The 19,557-nt window shown below is 39.5% G+C and overlaps 1 protein-coding gene across 1 annotated transcript; it reads right to left on the bottom strand.

Annotated features, from left to right (window-relative positions):
* Positions 1-2,570: 2,570 nt before the first annotated feature.
* HLTF (helicase like transcription factor) lies at positions 2,571-17,722 on the bottom strand. Its single transcript, XM_069864958.1, is given in 7 exon segments — positions 2,571-2,723; positions 3,405-3,476; positions 6,379-6,515; positions 6,518-6,549; positions 6,822-6,949; positions 8,117-8,238; positions 17,683-17,722. Coding segments are annotated over 7 exon segments (684 nt in total).
* Positions 17,723-19,557: the final 1,835 nt, after the last annotated feature.

Here is a 19,557-nt window from a genome sequence, read left to right as displayed (position 1 = left end):
ATGCTATGGTCAAGTGTTTACACACAGCCTCAGGAAAGCAAAAGGTATGACACCTATACCAAACTCTATGCAACATATTGTCAATAAAATGACCTTTATGTCATTATCTACCACTATTTCCTTCATAATTATTGCAGGCAGCATTTGCAGGAAAACGGAGATCCCTCTTTATCCTGTGTAACAGTATCACTTGATAAACCAAACAATTTTCTGCTCTTAATTGTAGGTACTCGAAGCAGTAACTGAATTAAACCACTATACTGAAAACATTCTTATTCAAACCAATAAGACCAATCATATCCCTGCTTAGATTGTGACTCAGATACTCAATCTCCATTTGCCTTTGAAAAGCATATGATCTAAAGTGGCCTTAGATGGTGACAACTCAAGAGCAACCAGCCCTTAAATGTATCAAAGTTTGTGTAGTGTGTTTTGGGTTTTTTTTGATTTATACCTTTGTTTTATGTAGGGGGTAAAAAAAACCCAAAACCACCAAACAAAAAAAACCCATTATGACAGACAACTCGGTCTTTGTCACTAAGAATGTTAAGTTTGTAATTCCCAAAGCTCATTCCTAGAATCTGCTACAGAATATACTATTAGAATTCTGAGAATACCACTAGCCAAAGACTACTTGCAGGTCATGAGAAGCAAAATTAAGCCCCTAAACAACTTGGACCACCTTAGCAGCTGCATCAAATCAGACAGGACTTCTCTGGTCTCAGCTTTGGCCTTGAACTATTCTCTCAGCTACATAAATGGCTTTCTTGGGAAAGTACAGCTTAGTACTGACTCCAGTATGTTCTTATTTGGCTTTATAACAGACAAACCATCCTCTAGTAGAGGAAAAATTATACTAGCAATTGTTTTCATACTTGTAACTCAGACAGTCTGCAAAATGTTAGCATATTTTAACACAAGTAATGATGTGGCTCGAATAGTCATTGAAATGGGTCTCTTCCTCATGGAATTTTAACTTGGAGAGTAGAAAGAGTGACACCAATCCAAATCACATTGATAATAGGGAATTTTTTTGGCAGCTTATCTCTAAACATCAGAATCTGAACCACACAAGCCCTAAGAAAGTTTAACTTGCAGCCTATTTTAATCAGGTATAGCTTTGTTTTCTTGTTCTTTTGTGAACTTCCCACTGACCCAGTTACTGGGATTCGTGTTGTCATCTGTCATTGCTGCTTTTTTTTCATTTTGAAATACATCTTTCACCATAGTCAACATGTTTGTTCCCCCAAACCAGCATCAGCTTGGTATGTGTTTTGCATTCCTTTCTCACTCCTTCCCTTGGCTTACTGTTTCTCCTGATATCAGACATTTTCCCTTTATTTCTTAGCCCTCTGCCATTCATCTTGTCAGTTTGCTGGTATTCCAAGAAGCAAATCAGATTGCGTTTCTCTGCTGCCAGATATGCTTCTTGAATGTGAACAGGACCTAAAGCATAGCAATCTTGGCCTCCAGGTCTGAGTGTTCCAAACACACAGCAAAAGGTCAGACTTGAATAGAAAGAGAGAGAACGAACAGACAAGAATATTCTACTGAGATTCTTGACTGCTGCCTATTACTTTGCATTACATGAACAGGAGTAGTTTACCAAACTCTTCCTTTGTAAATCAAATGCGTGCTGATTAGCATTCCATTATGACCAGCATAGGATTGGAAAAGCACCTAGCAGTATAAGAAAGCTGTTAGCTAGCAGCTATTAAACTGATTTCGTTTATTTTGCAAGGTCTGAGGGATTCACCAACAAGCAAGTGGGTATTACTCTACTTTGCATATAGTACAGTCATGTTGTTCAAAGTGTGCGCAGAAGTCATTAGAAAGCATGTTACCGATACAAGCCTAGAATTCTAGCACTTTATTCAAATCACAAAACCTTTACTTTTACAAAAGTCAGTGGAAATCTGCTTAACAAAAGCAAAATACTAAGAGAAAGTATTTTACAAATTAATTACTTTATTTTTACTAGGTCCTGGGAAGGAGTCAACAAAGGAGTTCTCTACTGTACCTGGGTGTCAATGAGAAATAGTAAAATAATATTTAAAATTTTGAGTTAAATTCCATCTTTGAACACAGCCTGCACAAGTAAGAATTCCTAATGAAGTGATCACTGACCACGTTTTCTGAAACAAATAATCCAGGTGATCTCTTTGGTTATCAGGCAGCAGTGAGATTGAAACATTAAGTTAATTTTTTTCTGAAGGACAAAACACATGTTATTTACCTTTTGTTACCTTTCATCTCTAAAAGGCAATGAAATTCTTGCAAGTGAGAATGCATGAATGTATGTTTGTTTTGAGAGAGTTTTATGTATTCTTAAGCATTGTACAAAATAAGCAACGTTTTGAAGAAATGAACACTGGAAAGATTTCATGCATACAAAACAAGTTTGTGTGTTTCTAAATTAACATTTAGGAGCAAATTAGTTTTTATAATATACCAGAAGCGTGCATGTGTTTACCACAAAGACAGCAAAACTAAAAGTTAGTGTGAGACATATAACTTGAAGAGCAATAGTAACTGAAATATTAACTATATTATTTACCCATAGTTTCAAGTTATAAATCAATTACAGCCTTAATTTCATTAATTTTTGTTTGTTTTACTTCACTTGATGAAGGTTTCTTGATAGCAAAGGCTCCTGCTGCAAGTTCCCTCTTCTTGTTCTGAATTTTCAGCATGTTTTCTTCTACTGAATCCCTCACAATGAACTGAAATACAAGAAGAGCCCTACTGAAATGAAAGTAAAGTTTAGGATGACAAATTTAGGTGCTTCAGAAAAAGAACTTAAAAAGCTGAGTACCCTAAAGCACAGTTGCATTATTTTGTTATTACTCTGTGAAGAAAACACAAGATGAAAAGGTTATGAAGCATCTGGTGGAAAAGATTTGGCATTTAAATGTTTTTGCCCTTCCCCCATTTTTTAAACATTTGTTGGCAGAATCTCCTCTCTCTTCGTTGCTTCTTGCATTAGAAGATAACCTGTCTTCAGTTTTCCAATAATATTTTTGTGTCTGGGTATTGATGAGACAGACTGGCTGCTCTTCCGCAGCCAAACAAGGTGCTACAACAAAAGCAATAGCAGTCTGTGTGCTTTCAAGACAATAAGCTGTAAGAGCTGGGCTAGGCCACAGCTATACCACCCCATCCAGGTCGCTCCAAACCACTCCATGGGGACATCTAATTTCTGAAATTATTATTTCACAGGAAATAAGTTACATTTAGTAAAATCTTACAGTCCAAAGCCCCCACTTCAAAGATCACACCACAATTTATGTTTGCAGGTGAGATGTGTTGTCACAATTATTTTAAAAATCCAGTAAAGCTCTTTAGAAAATAACTGATGTATTTATAACCTGAAAATTGTTCAAACAGATCATCTCTCAACTCACCTTAGTAATAGTGCTTCTCCCCAGTCTGTGGCACCTGTCAAAACATTGGTCCTCTGCCACCAGATTCCAGGCCTAGCAGGAGAAGCAGTGAACAAGCTAAATAACCTCCCTCCAACATCCATAGCAAGATGCACATGGAATCACAAAGAAGTTATATCATCAGCTTTTGAACAAATCACAGAATCACTAGGTTGGAAAAGACCCACAGGAGCATTGAGTCCAACCATTCCTGTCACGCGCTAAGCCATGCCCCTACATGCCTCATCCACCCATCTTTTAAATACCTCCACAGATGGTGAGTCAACCACCTCCCTGGGCAGCCTGTTCCAGTGCTTGATGACCCTTTCTGTGCAATTTTTTTTTTCTGATGTCCAACCTGAACTTCCCCTGTCAGAGCTTGAGGCCATTCCCTCTTGCCCTGTCACTTGGGAGAAGAGGCTTGCAGATTAACTACTTCCAACCAAACCTCTCATTCCTTGAGCATCCCCCTACAGAGCAAGCTTTGAAAGACTCTGGTTGCATATTCCTAACAAGCAGGATCTTCAGGTAAATGTTTTCAAAACTAAGTTTGTCAGGAGTCCAGCAGACATTAAAACAATCTTATTATCAGTTTAATTATGAAGTAAACATTGCATATACTAACTGCCTCAGTGCCCCTTTATTCTGATAGCAAAACCTACAGTAGCTGAACACAGGCACTTATTGATCAGGAGGTGAAGCCTCCCCCGAGTGTTAAGAAAGCCCGTGCATCCTTCCATTAGTCTATGCAGTAATCTCCAAGTTATGTAAACAAGAAACTTGCTAAACACACTGTGGTAGTTTAGCTGTTCCTACTCATGCTTAGGACATAACAATAAACATAAAGATTTGTGAAATTCCAAGTCTGTGCTCCACATTTTTCCAGCATGTTTTTTTCTATCTAAAGGTACAGAACTGCCAGTTCTTACAGAGCAGATCTGTAAATCTACCTGAAATGTAAATGTTCTGGCTGTGATAGGCAAGCCTGATGTGAAGGCCTCACCTTGCCATATCATCCATACACTGAATGTTATCTAGGACCTCCTTTTAGCAACTCCTTTCTGTAGAAGTGGGGGGAAACCAGCACTAGGCTAGCACAAAACATTTATTTTAGATGCTAAGAACTGTTAAGGCACCAGGCTGCAAGATAAATGCCAAACAAGTCTTGCTTCTCCCACCAAGGGTGCGAGGAAGAGAATGCAGAAATGCAACAGATGATAGATCTGTCACTGCATGATGGATATCCCTGGCAAGCTCTGTTCGGCAAACTATTCTAATACTCATCTGACTGTAGAAACAATATGTCTTGAGGAAAGACCTGGCCTGAACATGTTCCGTTCTATCTTTGCTGCAGACAAGGAGGACCAAAGTGTACTGCTCTCAATCTCCTCCTCTCATCAATCCAACAAAGGAAAACTGAGCTGCAATATCTATCTGTATGCCTTTCTGCAATGTCTTATCCAAAGGATACTATATTTTACATGGGAGAGTTATAAAGACAGATGAGCTGTGTAGAAAAATCTGTGTGCTTGTTGTACGCTCACATTAAACATTCATATTTCTTCCTAAAGGTGAGAATTCAGCAGATAAGGTTGTGTTTAAACAACCAAGTAATTTTAAAAAATAAAGAGGGAGAGGGAAGAAGTCTATGGCTCTTGGAGAAAGAATGCAGACCTCTAAGCTACAGTTCTACACAAATCTACACAATTTGACTAGAAAAACTGTTTACTCTGCTGTCTCCAAAGTTATTTCTACTTGAATACTTACTGCAGCTAATTCGCTTCAAGGAATGCAGATGCGTGACCGAATTTCATTCGGCACTTAACGTTCCAGAGTGGGATCATAAAGGATCATGTGGTCCTGCTGCCCCTTCATCAAATACAACAGGATGGTTACCACCATGGAGTGGTTACCAGCAGGATGAGGAGAAGCTCTTTAGTGGTGTGGGAAGGCTGCAATTATATTTGAGTGTGGTTTGTGAAATGTAACTAAGTACAAAAATGATTCACTATTAACAGTGTTGGGGTATTTTCTTATAACCACTAGCTTCAGGAGTGTATGCATTGTATCACATTAATTATCTTCAAAGAAAACAATTCTCTCGGACTTCTCACAAGTTCTCTCATTCTGAGAATTGTTTAACAAAACAAAACAGAAGTAGCTGGGTGAGATGGTGGTGTAGGTCCCTTCTAACTGGACTATTCAATGCAAAACAAACAGAAACAAGACTGATGAAGACAGCTGTAAATCATGAAAAAATTTTTTCCAAGGCAACTAATTCATACTCTCACTCATATTTAATTCATTTAGTTTATTAAATAAATAGCTGTTGTATTCACTAACCTGATGTCCAAGCTAGTACTTTTTCTTTGCTATTGGTGTTACCAGATGCCCAAGTCCAAAGCTACACTAATATTTTCATTTACTTTCGTTCTGTTTTAAAGTGCACAAACTGCAGAATTTGTCTCTTTCCAACTGCCAGAAAACGAGAACATCAGAGCGGAGGATTAATTAGTGAGGGAGGGAGGAAGTGAACAGAAAAACATTGATTTTGTATACAAGATGTGAACCAATTATTACAAGAATATATTTTTTTTTGCATCGTGTTATAACTAAGAGAAAAAAATAATTACTGAAATTCCAATTTATGGCTTTTGAAGTTATTAAATAGAACAAAGAACATTCAAAAGTATCAGAAAGAGAAAGAAGGAACAGATATCAAATGTTAACAGTACCACAAGCATTCTTTGCATTCACAGTAAATAAAGGAAAAACACAAAAATAGTGTGTTAAAATAAAGGCGTACCAGAGAAACAAAGGAAGAAAAGCCCTTTTTGCCCTTTAACAGATAAAGCGTTGTTCATTCTCAGAGGGGTTTTCCTTCTACAACTGGGTAAAACGCCAAAATACTTTCAACTAGACTGAGCAAGATTATTATAAATAACCCATTACTCACAAGATCCATTAAAAACACTTGGGAAGCTACAGTCGCATTCAATCCAACTCCACCTGCTTTCACAGACAAAAGCATTACAGCAGGGCATCCTGCTTAGCTGCTTTGGAAATACCTATTTGGTTCTACTCTTTTCTTGACCCATCCAAACGAGTAAAGGCAAACCCTGATCCTCTAAAGAGAAAGGAAAAATGTTCAGTTTGACAATCCATCTTCTGTGACAACAGGAAATAAATACATTAAAATCCTGACCCCTGCTTTGAAATGCATGTTTAAAATCCTGCATTTAACAGGTGATACGTTACAAAAAACATGAGTAAGATTCGTGGCTTTATTCCACTAAACAAAATATTTAAGTAATTTATTCCTCTTCTGAAGTTCTAAAAATCAGAAGGATGCTATATTCCTAGAGAGATATTTCTAAAACAGTGTTCGTTAAAAATTACAGTAGTTCTACTTAATTCAAGTGATTTTCTATCAGTGACAGGAAAGTTGTGAACTGAGAAACAACCAGACATTTCACAGCTGGATTTTCCCTCCGTAGTTCGATCAACGCATGCGTGAGAGCATTTATCTGAAATCAAATGAACTTATGCAGCTTATTGTGACTGGATTAGATTTCATTCCTGCGGGTGCTTTGATAAAGTTCACATCAATTGAGACATCACTGTTGAGTAATACCTTTTAAACAAACTCATCCTAAATTCCATGGGTAGGGTTTCTTTTAGTTTCCAAAGGAAACTAAGGGTTGAGCACTTTTAACGGTCACAGTCTGCAGGGCAATTGACAGGTGTTATGGGGAAGAGGATTCACAAACCCCATTTCCCGACTTACATCCCACTGTCAGGAGTCACCAAGTGCCCTATCTCCCAGGCACACAATAAAAAAGGAACCGAGTACCGGAACCCTGAAAAGTCAGGCTTAAGCAGCCACAAGGCAAGTGCTCTACTACAGCAATACATCAGCATCAAGTAAAGCTTCCCCCAGAAATACTCAGGGAAGGCAGCTCTGAAGACCATTGGCTGGGTATGACAGGAGAGGAGGCATCAGATGCATTCTTAGAACTAACATTAGAACTACAAATTAAAATTAACAATTTAATGTTTCAGAACAGTTTAATGTTTCTCAAAACAAAAAGGAAAAAGTAGAAGGAGGAAGATTTAGTTTCTAGCAGCGAACGCACAATGAGGCAAAACACAATGGGGCAAAACAGGTCTGCAAAGTAAAATAAAAATACCTCAGTAGTTCAGCTGACAAGTGTTACACTGAAGATATAAAGCCCATCTAGTCTTCCCCTCTGAGGCAGAATATGTATTCTTGAACAAGTTTTATGAAAGAAGAATTTATTTAGATTTTTAGATTCTAAAAGTAAATGAAAAGCTGAATAGTTCCAGTGGTTATAGAACTACTCTATTTTCAGAAACAGAAACAAAAAGCAACGTAACAGCTTTTTACCAAAGGTTTTATTTAACTAATACACATCTATGTGTGTACTGCACAATGACCAGCATAAAATTACAACTGGTGCTCCTTTTATCTTGTTACCCTGTTGCAAAATTTGTTTGTGATGAGAGTTGGTTAAGCACTTTCTCCTGTGCTGGCTTGATGCGCTGTGTAGACTTCTAAATAATTTTTAGTATGTTATGCATATGTAAAGTGTATTCAGCATATTTACATAAAATTTCTACAGAGTTCTTTACAAAAGCATGATGAAAGCCAAGTAAAACACAGTGGAATCTACCTTTGAACTGGATTTCCACTGGCAATCACACTTCTTTGTACTACTGGACTCTGTTTCCTCTTCCAGGGAGCATTCCACCAAGTGCTCTGCTCAAACCTCGTTCCTACACAGAGGGCATTTGGCTACGAAAAAGCACAAACAACGTTAGAAGAAACATATCAAATGGAATTATGGAATTATTCCCAGTGTACACTAAACCTTTACAAAGCACCTTTTATGAAATTAGTATCTTGGTGTTCATACAAAAAACCCTCGAGGAGGGTGATTTGTAACACACTGCTTTGTCATTTCTGACATCACAAGATGTTTTGTAAGAACATGAAGCTAATACAAATGCATGTGTTTTAAAAATACTCAGCCTTCCCTAAAGGTCATCTTCTTTCTGAGATTTTTTATGCTTGAAATTATCAGCTCAAGATTTAAAAGCAAGCAAATGAGCTTGGAGACCATTTTATCTTTCTAATGTTGGGCTGTGGGGAGAAGACTATTTAAAATACTGGAAAAGCAAAGCATCTTTCAGAGAGAAGATCTTTCCTAGTTACAAAGAATGACCTTTTACCCCTTTTCTTCAAAGCATGCACAGAAATAACAGTGGGCTGATGAAATATGCTGTGTCAGGGCCAGACACAAAGTATCTTCTCTTTTTCCCCAACAGATGTGAGAAGTGAAACATTGTTTAACACCAAAAGCTTTTCTGCTTTGAAGCAGACTCTAGAGAAGGCAGAGTTTAGAATTTATACAATAGTACTTGCACAAGACTACTCACAAAATTTAACAAAAGGCTGTGTGTGTTACACAAACACATAGCTTTGTGAAGCAAAAATTACGGGCATGAAGAACTTCTGCCCAACAGAGCAACTCTTCAAAATTAGCTAACTCAGTGTATGTAGCATCCGGCTACAGAGCCAAGTGTATTCAGCAGGTGAACACTGCAGATTGCCTGCTTGAAATGAACCTCCAGGCAGTTAAAGGGGATGGTGTCCCAGTCTACGCATATCAACTTGTTGCATCAGTGAAAATATTCAAGAGACAGAATCTGGAGTAACAGTCTACAAAACATAGTTACAAATGGAGTCTTGATTTGGCAGCAATCCAAAATTTCTCCAATGATGCAAAAAAATAAATGAATTCTAGCAAATCTGAAGAAGTTTTCTGGAAAAAATAATTCCTAACAGTACTCATAAAGACACTTCCTTTTTTAAAAAGAAAAGACTTACATCTTCCTGCACCCTTTCTCCAATCTAGTACTGTAATTTAAACCAACAGAAAACCCAAACCACTGCTGAATGGTGCCAACACGGAGAGGGAAGACTTGAAAGTGAAAGCAGATGGAAGTGATGGAAAGTGCCTCGCAATTAACTAGAAGAAAAGAAGTAATGTTTCACTGCATATCTGGCAAACTCTTACAAAACTGCAGATAATACACAAAGACAGGAGAGTACAGTATGGATTTTATAGCTTTATTAGGACTTCTGCAAGGACTTCCTTGCACAGCTCTTGAAGCTCCTCAATGAAGGACTGAAATGAAGGCGGAGTTAACTATTAAGAAGTTTTTCTGATTTCAGTGAATACTTCTAGGCTGACATTAAAGAAATAAAATGGTCTCCAAGTCTGCAATATATTGAAGGGCCAAAGTTTTCACTCACCTGTTTTGTGATGGCAGCTTCATAGCCTGTTCCTCGCTGTTCTCATTTCTATGGAAGCCACTGGCATCTTGCCTAGAAGAATCCTGTTTGGATCCAAGCTGTTTTGGGGGAGGAGTGTGTCTGTTGGCTTTCTTTGATTTTAAGGTACTTTCCTGAGCTCTTTACTGAGAGAGCTGCATTGTAACCCCTCAGACAAAGGAACTACCCTATGGAGATGCAGCTCTAGGACAAGTACTTATCGAATGGAAACAGTGAATTCTCCAACCCTGGAATTTAGATGTCTGTCAGTGTTTTGGCTAGAAGCTGCAAAAACTTCCTCGGGCATTGATTTAAACTGGGAATCAATTTGAAAGTAACAAAGGCTTACTAACTTCTTTATAAACTCACAATGGTTCAGCCTCAGAAGAGCAGAATTGACATCTACCTCTGTTCAGACTTCACTGCTGTGAAAGCAATCTGTGGAACCATGTGGAATTGGACACAGGTCTCATTCCATAGGCCCTTTCTAGCCAAAGCATATTAAATAACTTCACTATACTGTCAAGTAATATAGGTTCCATTGCATCATAACCTGATTTATTTCTCGACATGCCTAAATACGCCAGAAGGTTGAGCATGGGCACCAACTCTGCTACGGACACAGTAAGACTAGAAAAAGCACTGGGAAAAGGCCTCTGCAAGTGTCTTTTCTTAAGCGAATAGTTTTACATCACTAGTTTTGCTCTAAGTTCTTAGCAGCTCTGGACTGGGATATCTGCATCAGAAGCTTGCATGTCTGGCAGTGAAATAAAGCCAATCTACATGCCATACAAGCACCACTTCCCACCTGTGTCTTGTTCAGTTGACTGGCTATGCACTAGCAAGGACTAACTTGTCCCCTACTGCCTGATATAAAAGACCACCCACCACTGAGATTTAGCCTGGCACTTGCAGCTCTACTGTGGCTGAGTAGCTGACAGAACCATTCCCTAGAGGAAATGCAGGAGCACTGGTGATGGTGAGACTATACCACACTGTCAGATTGCCCTAGAAAGGAAAGGGTAAACAAAAAGGAAAAGCATAGCTTAAGAGCACATAAGAAGTACTGTTTTTCAAAAAAAAAAAGATCGAAATATGTTTATCCATGAGCTTATTCTGGAAAGAGTTCAGAGAAGAGCCCTAAAGATGGCCCTCTAGCAAAGCAGCTATTTAACCATAGAATGTTACCATCTTGGAGTAAGGAGGAAAGACAGGTTTTTAGTTCAACAGTCAGCTCCTAATACACAACTTGGGTCTCTTTTAAGCATAACAAGATATACACACATCACATACAAGCAGTAAAGAGGTCATAGGGAAGCATCCACACTGCACTGGATACCACCACTTTTACCCTAGGGAAAAAGCAAAGCAAGAACTATGGAAAAGGTCTTTGAAAATACTGCTCAGTTTGACAGGGACTCTCTCCATAGTTTGACTTTAGGCCAATCATTTTTATAACCCAGCTGATAACTGGGTTTACTGTTCACCACTGATGATTTAAATGAATGATAGCCAGATGGCCTTCTGGTGATACCAGTTCATAGGTTTTGAGCAGCCATTACAATTAACTGTAGTCATAGAGCAACCAACTTGCTTACTTCTGCTGACTTCAAGAATACACAGCTTACAAAACACATGTGCAGAGCATGTTATCACAGGAAGGGTCAGTGATTCAAGCGAACTGCACATTCTTCATCTGAACCAGAGCTCAGAATCAACTTCATTTTACTCAGTAATCTCTCATACAGTCCTTCAGAAGTTTTATTATCTGCAAATACAGAAAATATTCATCAAACCAGAGTTTTCCATACAGGAAACGCTCTGAGCTGGCATACATCAACACAATTACATTGATCAAAGCACAACTAGGACAGTTTAAACACAATGAGGATGTAGCCTACAATGTATAAAAACACAAGCTGCCAAATACTACACAAAATTCCAACACACATTAAGAGTAATCTTGCTTGGAAGTATGGCAATTAGAATTCAAAGAATGACTGCATGCTCAGTGCTAAGTACACGTGTGGCACAGTGCCTGATGGAAACAAGCAATTTTCATACGGCAGCTGTTCACATAGTAACAATACCACGGAGATAACACTGTTTATAGTTAAGAAATTCAAACTACGTTTACTCCTTAATTTCCAAATAATTGTTGGAAATTTTTCTAATCATCTCTCCATCCTGTATTTTTCAGGATGTTAATTGACAGCCTTCCAAAAAAGGTTCTGACCCATCTTTCACTGATCTTTCAGTTTTCTGAAAAATCACACCTGTACCTGTGCCAATGGCATCTCAGGATAGGATATTTCAAAACACTACATCAGAGAATTCTCAGGTTTAGAGAATTTCAAATAGGCTATACTTTCTTCTGTAATAAATTAATATTTTTAACACTATGGAGCCGTACAGTTCTGGCTAGTCAAAACCAAATTTTCACTCTTTCAGTCCTCTGTGCTCACCCTTCCATACAGCTGCTACAAAACCAACAGTTTCCTAATCTGCTGAAGATGCAACAATTCTGCTGACGTGGCTACCAATCTGCAACCCAGTCCTCAGAGCTCCTCTACATCTTCCTTCCTGAGGCAAAGAAAAAAATTTGCTGTAAAAGCACTGCTGTAAAAGCACTTCTGTAAATTATTACAACAGCAACACTGCTTTTTAACAGGCTTTATGCATTTAGTCCTGCAGAGGTCCTCTGCAGTCATTTCTGTACAGGGTGTCAAAGTTTGTTGTCTCCTGCTTCTGGCCTTTGTAACTACTCATACGGCATTGCTTTCATTTGTATTTGAGTATGTGCTCAGTATCCACTTCTCAAACACATTCAAACATATTATGGTATGAAAAAAATAAAGGTAACAAAGCTAAAAGTTCAATAATCCAAGGAGAAAAGAGGAAGGCTGAAGCTAGAAAGTTGGGAAAACAAACAAATTGTTTCTGTTCTTGAATACAAAGTGCAAGACCCATACCAAAAGCATTCACTCACCAGCTGAAAATCTAGAGAAAGATGTATTTATACAAAGATGAGGATGACAACAAAGCTGTCTCAATCTGAGCAGGACAACAAGAACATCAGCACAGTGAGATAGTACAGTCACTTCATGGAAAAATCGGAACAAGAGTTTTATCATTAGTGTGAAATGCTGCAGCCTGAAGTAACAGGTGACATCAAGTGATCACGTTTGGCTGTTTAGCTGAGTGATGTTCCAATTTTTCACTTTCCTGTTCGAATAGATTTTCTAAAATTTTCTTCTGAAACAAGGTACAAAATGCAGCTAACATTCTACTAGAAGAAATACTAATACATGGTGACAAAATTGTTACAGCCACTCTTTACTCATCTGGTATCCCCTCCTGTTTCTCACCAGGCAGAGCTTCTAATACATACTACTGCAACAGTCTCCACTCTTCAGAAAGGAACATATGCCATGCTAATCTGCAGTTATGAGCTTATGGCACATGAACTGGAACTCTTGGACACTAGAGCTAACAGAATCAAAGCTTTGAAAACACAAGTTTGTGATATCGAACATAAAACCTTTAGGACTGAGAAAGCCTTCTATTTAGCTGCTAATAGCAGCTTTGCCCTCTTTCTTCACAGGCTGATAGATTCATCTCTCTTCCTCTGTAAGCGTAACATGCTTTACGTTCCGGTAACTCCAAAATGGGCTTCTCTTTAACTTTACTTGCTTTAGTTCTTCTAAGGGTAATACTCCTAATCAGAAACTGTAAACACCTAAAAATACTTATATAGATGATATATTACTAAGATGGGGTTGGTTTGTTGGGATTTTTTTTTCAGTTTATTGCGTAACTACATAGTCTGCATGAAATCCAAGATCAGTAGTACAACATAATTCATTAATCTGAAATATTAAATTACTTGAATTATTTAATATTTCTTAATTTGAACTAAGAAGTAGAACTGACAACACATGCATTTTGATTTTAAATATGACACACTACTTTGTCACATTGCCCAAGCACTGCTAGCCATACTCGATCACAAATCCTTTGGGAACATTTCATACCCAAGTCCTCCTGGAGCTCCCATTGTGATTGGACTTTCAATTGTTCTGTGCCACCACTCTCGATCAGTAAAAGGTTTCAGTTTTAAGAAGGAAATAAGAGACCACAAATCCTTTACAGAATTCTGAATATAAGTGCCTAAACAGAAAACAAACAATAAAAAAATACTGTAAAACCTCAAGCTAAGAAATACAATCTTTTTGTCAAAGTTCTATGCTTTTTCCACACCATATACCAGGCACTAGGTCTCTCATAACTTGGTCAACCTGTAATAACTATAATACATATTATTTCTTTAATTAAAATATTACAAAACTTTTAAATATCTGAGAGTGAAAAAACTGCATCTCTCAGTGCTAGGAAGACCTGGATGTTAATGTTACAATTTCAGCTTCACTAGCAGTCATAAAATAATAATCTTCTTTGAATTACATTTAAGGATCATATGCTCGCATGGTCCCTGGCAGTTTTCAGGATAGCTATTAAAAACCTACTGTGGTTCCAATAAGTATGTATGAGTATGAGCTTCTAACCAGATGGAACACATCAGTGCATAAATAAGTCCCTTTTTATTTCCATTTCTAAAACCATGTATCAGAAGCGCTTCCAGAGAAGAGTCCAATGAGAGCCAGTCTTTCATAGTAGCAGCTTCCCTGTGGGAGATACTCTCATTTACAAAATCACGTTTCTAGGCACAGTTAAGCCACAATTAAGTATGCTATACTCAAAGGTTCTGTTAGTCGTTCTTCTGCAGCTTGCAGTGATAACGCTTCCAGAGAGGACTCTAACGAGAGCCAGCATTTTATGGTAGCAACTTCCCTGTGGGAGATACTCTCATTTCCAAAGACGCCTTATTACGCTGAATTAAGTCACAATTCAGTACGCTACAGTAATACGTTCTGTAAGGCGTGCTTATGCAGCTTGCAGTGATAGCGCTTTCAGAGAAGAGTCCAACGAGAGCCAGACTTTGATGGCAGAAGCTTCCCTGCGGGAGATACTCTCATTTCCAAAATCACGTTTCCAGGTGCAGTTAAGACACATTTCTATATGCTATATTCAAACGTTCTGTTAGTCGTTCTTCTGCAGCTTGCATTGATAACGCTTCCAGAGAAGACTCAAACGAGACCCTGCATTTTATGGTAGCAGTTTTCCTGCGGGAGATACTCTCTTTCCAAAATCACATTTCCAGGCGCAGTTAGGTCACAATTCACTATGCTATACTCGAATGTTCTGTTAGTCGTTCTTCTGCAGCTTGCAGTGATAGCACTTCCAGAGAAGTGTCCAACGACAGTCATCCTTTGATGGTAGCAGCTTCTCTTCGGGAGATACTCTCATTTCAAAAATACTTTTTCCAGGCGCAGTTAAATCCCTATTCAGTATGCTATACTAATACGTTCTGTTAGTCGTTCTTCTGCAGCTTGCAATGATAGCGCTTCCAGAGAGGACTCTAACGCAGCCCAGCCTTCGATGGTTAGCAGCTTCCCTGCGGGAGATACTCTCATTTCCAAAGTCGCGTTATTACACTGAATTAAGTCACAATTCAGTATGCAACACTAAAACACTCTCTTAGTCTTTCTTCCGCAGCGTGCGGTGATAGAGCTTCCAGAGAAGGGTCTTACGAGAGCCAGCCTTTGATGGTAGCAGCTTCCCTGCGGGAGATACTCTCATTTCCAAAATAATTTTTCCAGGCGCAGTTAAGACACAATTCAACTATGCCATACTCAAACATTCTGTTAGTTGTTCTTCTGCATCTTGCAGTGACATCGCTTCCAGAGAGCACTCTAACGAGACCCAGCATTTGATGGTAACAGCTTCCCTGCAGGAGATACTCTCATTTCCACAATCGCGTTATTACGCTGAATTAAGTCACATTTCAGTATGCTATACTAAAACACTCGCTTAGTCTTTCTTCCGCAGCTTGCAGTGATAGCGATTCCTGAGATGAATCTAACGCGACCCAACATTTGATGGTTAGCAGCTTCCCTGCGGGAGATACTCTCATTTCCAAAGTCGCGTTATTACGCTGAATTAAGTCACACTTCAGTATGCTTTACTTAAACGTACTGTTAATCATTCTTCTGCAGCTTGCATTGATAGCGCTTCCAGAGAAGACTCAAAAGAGATCCAGCCTTTGATGGTAGCAGCTTTCCTGCGGAAGATACTCTCGTTTCCAAAATCACGTTTCCAGGCGCAGTTAAATCACAATTCAGTATGCTATACTATTATGTACTGTTAGTCGTTCTTCTGCAGCTTGCAGTGATAGCGCTTCCAGAGAGGACTCTAACGCAACCCAGCATTGGATGGTTAGCAGCTTCCCTGCGGGAGATACTCTCATTCCCAAAATCACGTTTCCAGGCTCACTTAAGTCACAATTCAATACGCTGTTCTAAAATGTTCTGTTAGTTGTACTATCGCAGCTTGCAGTGATAGCCCTTCCAGAGAAGACTCAAACGAGAGCCAGCATTTGAAGGTAACAGCTTCCCCGCGGGAGATACTCTCATTTCCAAAATAATTTTTCCCGGCGCATTTAAGATAATATTCAGTACGCTGAACTAAAACGTTCTGTTAGTTGTTCTTCTGCAGCTTGCGGTGATAGCGCTTCCAGAGAAGAGTCTAACAAGAGCCAGCCTTTGATGGTAGAAGCTTCCCTGCGGGAGATACTGTCATTTCCAAAATCATGTTTCCAGGCGCAGTTAAGTCACAATTCACTATGCTATACTCAAATGTTCTGTTAGTCATTCTTCTGCAGCTTGCTGTGATAGCACTTCCAGAGAAGTGTCCAATGAGAGTAATCCTTCGATGTCAGCAGCTTCACTGGGGGAGATACTCTCATTTCCAAAATCATGTTTCCAGGCACAGTTAAGTCACACTTCAGTATGCTATACTAATACATTCTGTTAGTCGTTCTTCTGCAGCTTGCAACGATAGCGCTTCCAGAGAAGAGTCCAACGAGAGCCAGGATTTGAACAGCTTCTATGCAGGAGATGCTCTCATTTCCAAAATCACGTTATTACGCTGAATTAAGACACAATTCAGTATGCTACACTAAAACACTCTCTTAGTCTTTCTTCCGCAGCTTGCAACGATAGCACTTCCAGAGAAGAGTCCAACGAGAGCCAGCCTTTGATGGTAGCAGCTTCCCTGCGGGAGATACTCTCATTCCAAAAATCACTTTTCAAGGCTCAGTGAAGTCACCATTCGGTATGCTATACTCAAATGTTCTGTTAGTCGTTCTTCTGCATCTTGCTATGATAGCGCTTCCAGAGAAGACTCAAACGAGTGCCAGCCTTTGATGGTAGCAGCTTCCCTGCAGGAGATACACTCATTTCCATAATCACGTTTCCAGGCGCTGTTATGTCACAATTCGGTATGCTATACTCAAACGTTCTGTTAGTCGTTCTTCTGCAGCTCGCTGTGATAGCGCTTCCAGAGAAGAGTCCAGCAAGAGCCAGCATTTGATGGTAGCAGCTTCCCTGCGGGAGATACTCTCATTTCCAAAATCATGTTTCCAGGCGCTGTTAAGTCACAATTTAGTACACTATACTAAAACACTTTCTTAGACTTTCTTCCGCAGCTTGCAGAGACAGTGTTTCCAGAGAAGAATCCAAGGAGAGCCAACATTTGATAGTAGCAACCTCCCTGCGGGAGAAACTCTCATTTCCAAAAGCCACCTTATTACGCTCAATTAAGTCACAATTCAGTATACTTCACTAACACATTCTGTAAGGCATCCATATGCAGCTTGCAGTGATAGTGCTTCCAGAGAAGAGTCCAATGAAAACCAGGCTTTGATGGTAGCAGTTTCCCTGCAGGAGATACTCTCATTTCCAAAATCACATTTCCAGGCGCTGTTAAGTCACTAAACAGTACGCTGTGCTAAAACGTTCTGATAGTCGTTCTTCTGCAGCATGCTGTGATAGCGCTTCCAGAGAAGAGTCCAATGAAAGCCAGGCTTTTATGGTAGCAGCTTCCCTGTGGGAGATACTGTCATTTTGAAAATCACGTTTCCAGGCGCAGTTAAGTCACAATTCAGTATTCTATACTCAAACGCTCTGAGAGTTGTTCTTCTGCATCTTGCAGTGATAGCGCTTCCAGAGAAGTGTCCAAAGAAACACAGGCGTTTATGGTAGAAGCTTCCCTGATGGAGATACTCTCACTTCGAAAATAACGTTTCCAGGCGCAGTTAGGTCACAATTCAGTACACTACACTAATACCTTATGTTTGTCGTACTTCTGCAGCTTACAGTGATAGCGCTTTTGGAGAAGACTTTAACGAGCTCCAGCATTTGATGGTAGCATCTTCCCTGCGGGAGATACTCTCATTTCCAAAATAATTTTCCCATGCTCATTTAAGACACAATACAGTACGATGTACTAAAACTTTCTGTTAGCCGTACTTCCGCAGCTTGAAGTGATAGCGCTTCCAGAGAGGACTCAAACGAGAGCCAGGCTTTGATGGTAGAAGCTTCCCTGCGGGAGATACTCTTATTTCCAAAATCAAGTTTCCAGGCGCAGTTAGGTCACAATTCAGTACACTACACTAATACGTTCTGTAAGGCGTGCTTATGTAGCTTAAATTGATAGAGCTTCCAGAGAAGACTCAAAAGACATCCAGCCTTTGATGGTAGCAGCTTTCCTGAGGGAGATACTCTCGTTTCCAAAATCACGTTTCCAGGCGCAGTTAAATCACAATTCAGTATGCTATACTAATATGTACTGTTAGTCGTTCTTCTGCAGCTTGCAGTGATAGGGCTTACAGAGAGGACTCAAACACGACCCAGCCTTTGATGGTTAGCAGCTTCCCTGCGGGAGATACTCTCATTTCCAAAGTCGCGTTATTATGATGAATTATGGTGCAATTAAGTCACAATTCAGTATGCTATACTCAAACGTTCTGTTAGTCGTTCTTCTGCAGCTTAAAGTAATAACGCTTCCAGAGGAGACTCAAATGAGACCCAGCATGTGATGGTAGCAGCTTTCCTGCGGGAGATACTCTCATTCCCAAAATCATGTTTCCAGGCTCAGTTAAGTCACAATTCACTATGCTATACTCCAGCGTTCTGTTAGTCATTCTTCTGCAGCTTACAGTGACAGCGCTTCCAGAGAAGTGTCAAACGAGAGTCATACTTCGATGTTAGCAGCTTCCCTGTGGGAGATACTCTCATTTCGAAAATAATTTTCCACGCACATTTAAGCCACAATTCAGTACACTGTACTAAAACGTTCTGTTAGTCGTTCTTCTGCAGCATGCAGTGATAGCGCTTCCAGAAAAGACACAAAGGAGAGCAAGCATTTCATTGTAACAGCTTCCCTGCAGGAGATGCTCTCATTTCCAAAATAATTTTTCCATGCACATTTAAGACACTATTCAGTACGCAGGGAAGCTGCTACTATCAAATGCTGGCTCTCGTTAGAGTCCTCTCTGGAAGCGTTTTCATTGCAAGCTGCAGAAGCACCACTATCAGCAAGCTTTAGTCTAGGGTACTGAATTGTGACTTAACTGCGGCTAAGAACGCGATTTTGGAAAAGAGAGTATCATCCACAAGGAAGCTGCTACCATCAACTGCTGGGTCTCGTTAGAGACACCTCTGGAAGCGCTTTCACTGCAAGCTGCAGATTCCCTCCTAACAGCAACCTTTAGGATAGGGTACTGAATTGTGACTTACTTTAGCTGAAAAAGGGGATTTTGGAAATGAGATTTTCTCCCGCAAGGAAGCTGCTACCATCAAATGTTGGCTCTCGTTA

Source organism: Phaenicophaeus curvirostris, chromosome 10, assembly GCF_032191515.1.
Source record: "Phaenicophaeus curvirostris isolate KB17595 chromosome 10, BPBGC_Pcur_1.0, whole genome shotgun sequence".
Taxonomy (NCBI): domain Eukaryota; kingdom Metazoa; phylum Chordata; class Aves; order Cuculiformes; family Cuculidae; genus Phaenicophaeus; species Phaenicophaeus curvirostris.
The sequence above is the reverse complement of the archived record's forward strand: the minus strand, read 5'-3'. Positions and strand labels throughout refer to the sequence as shown.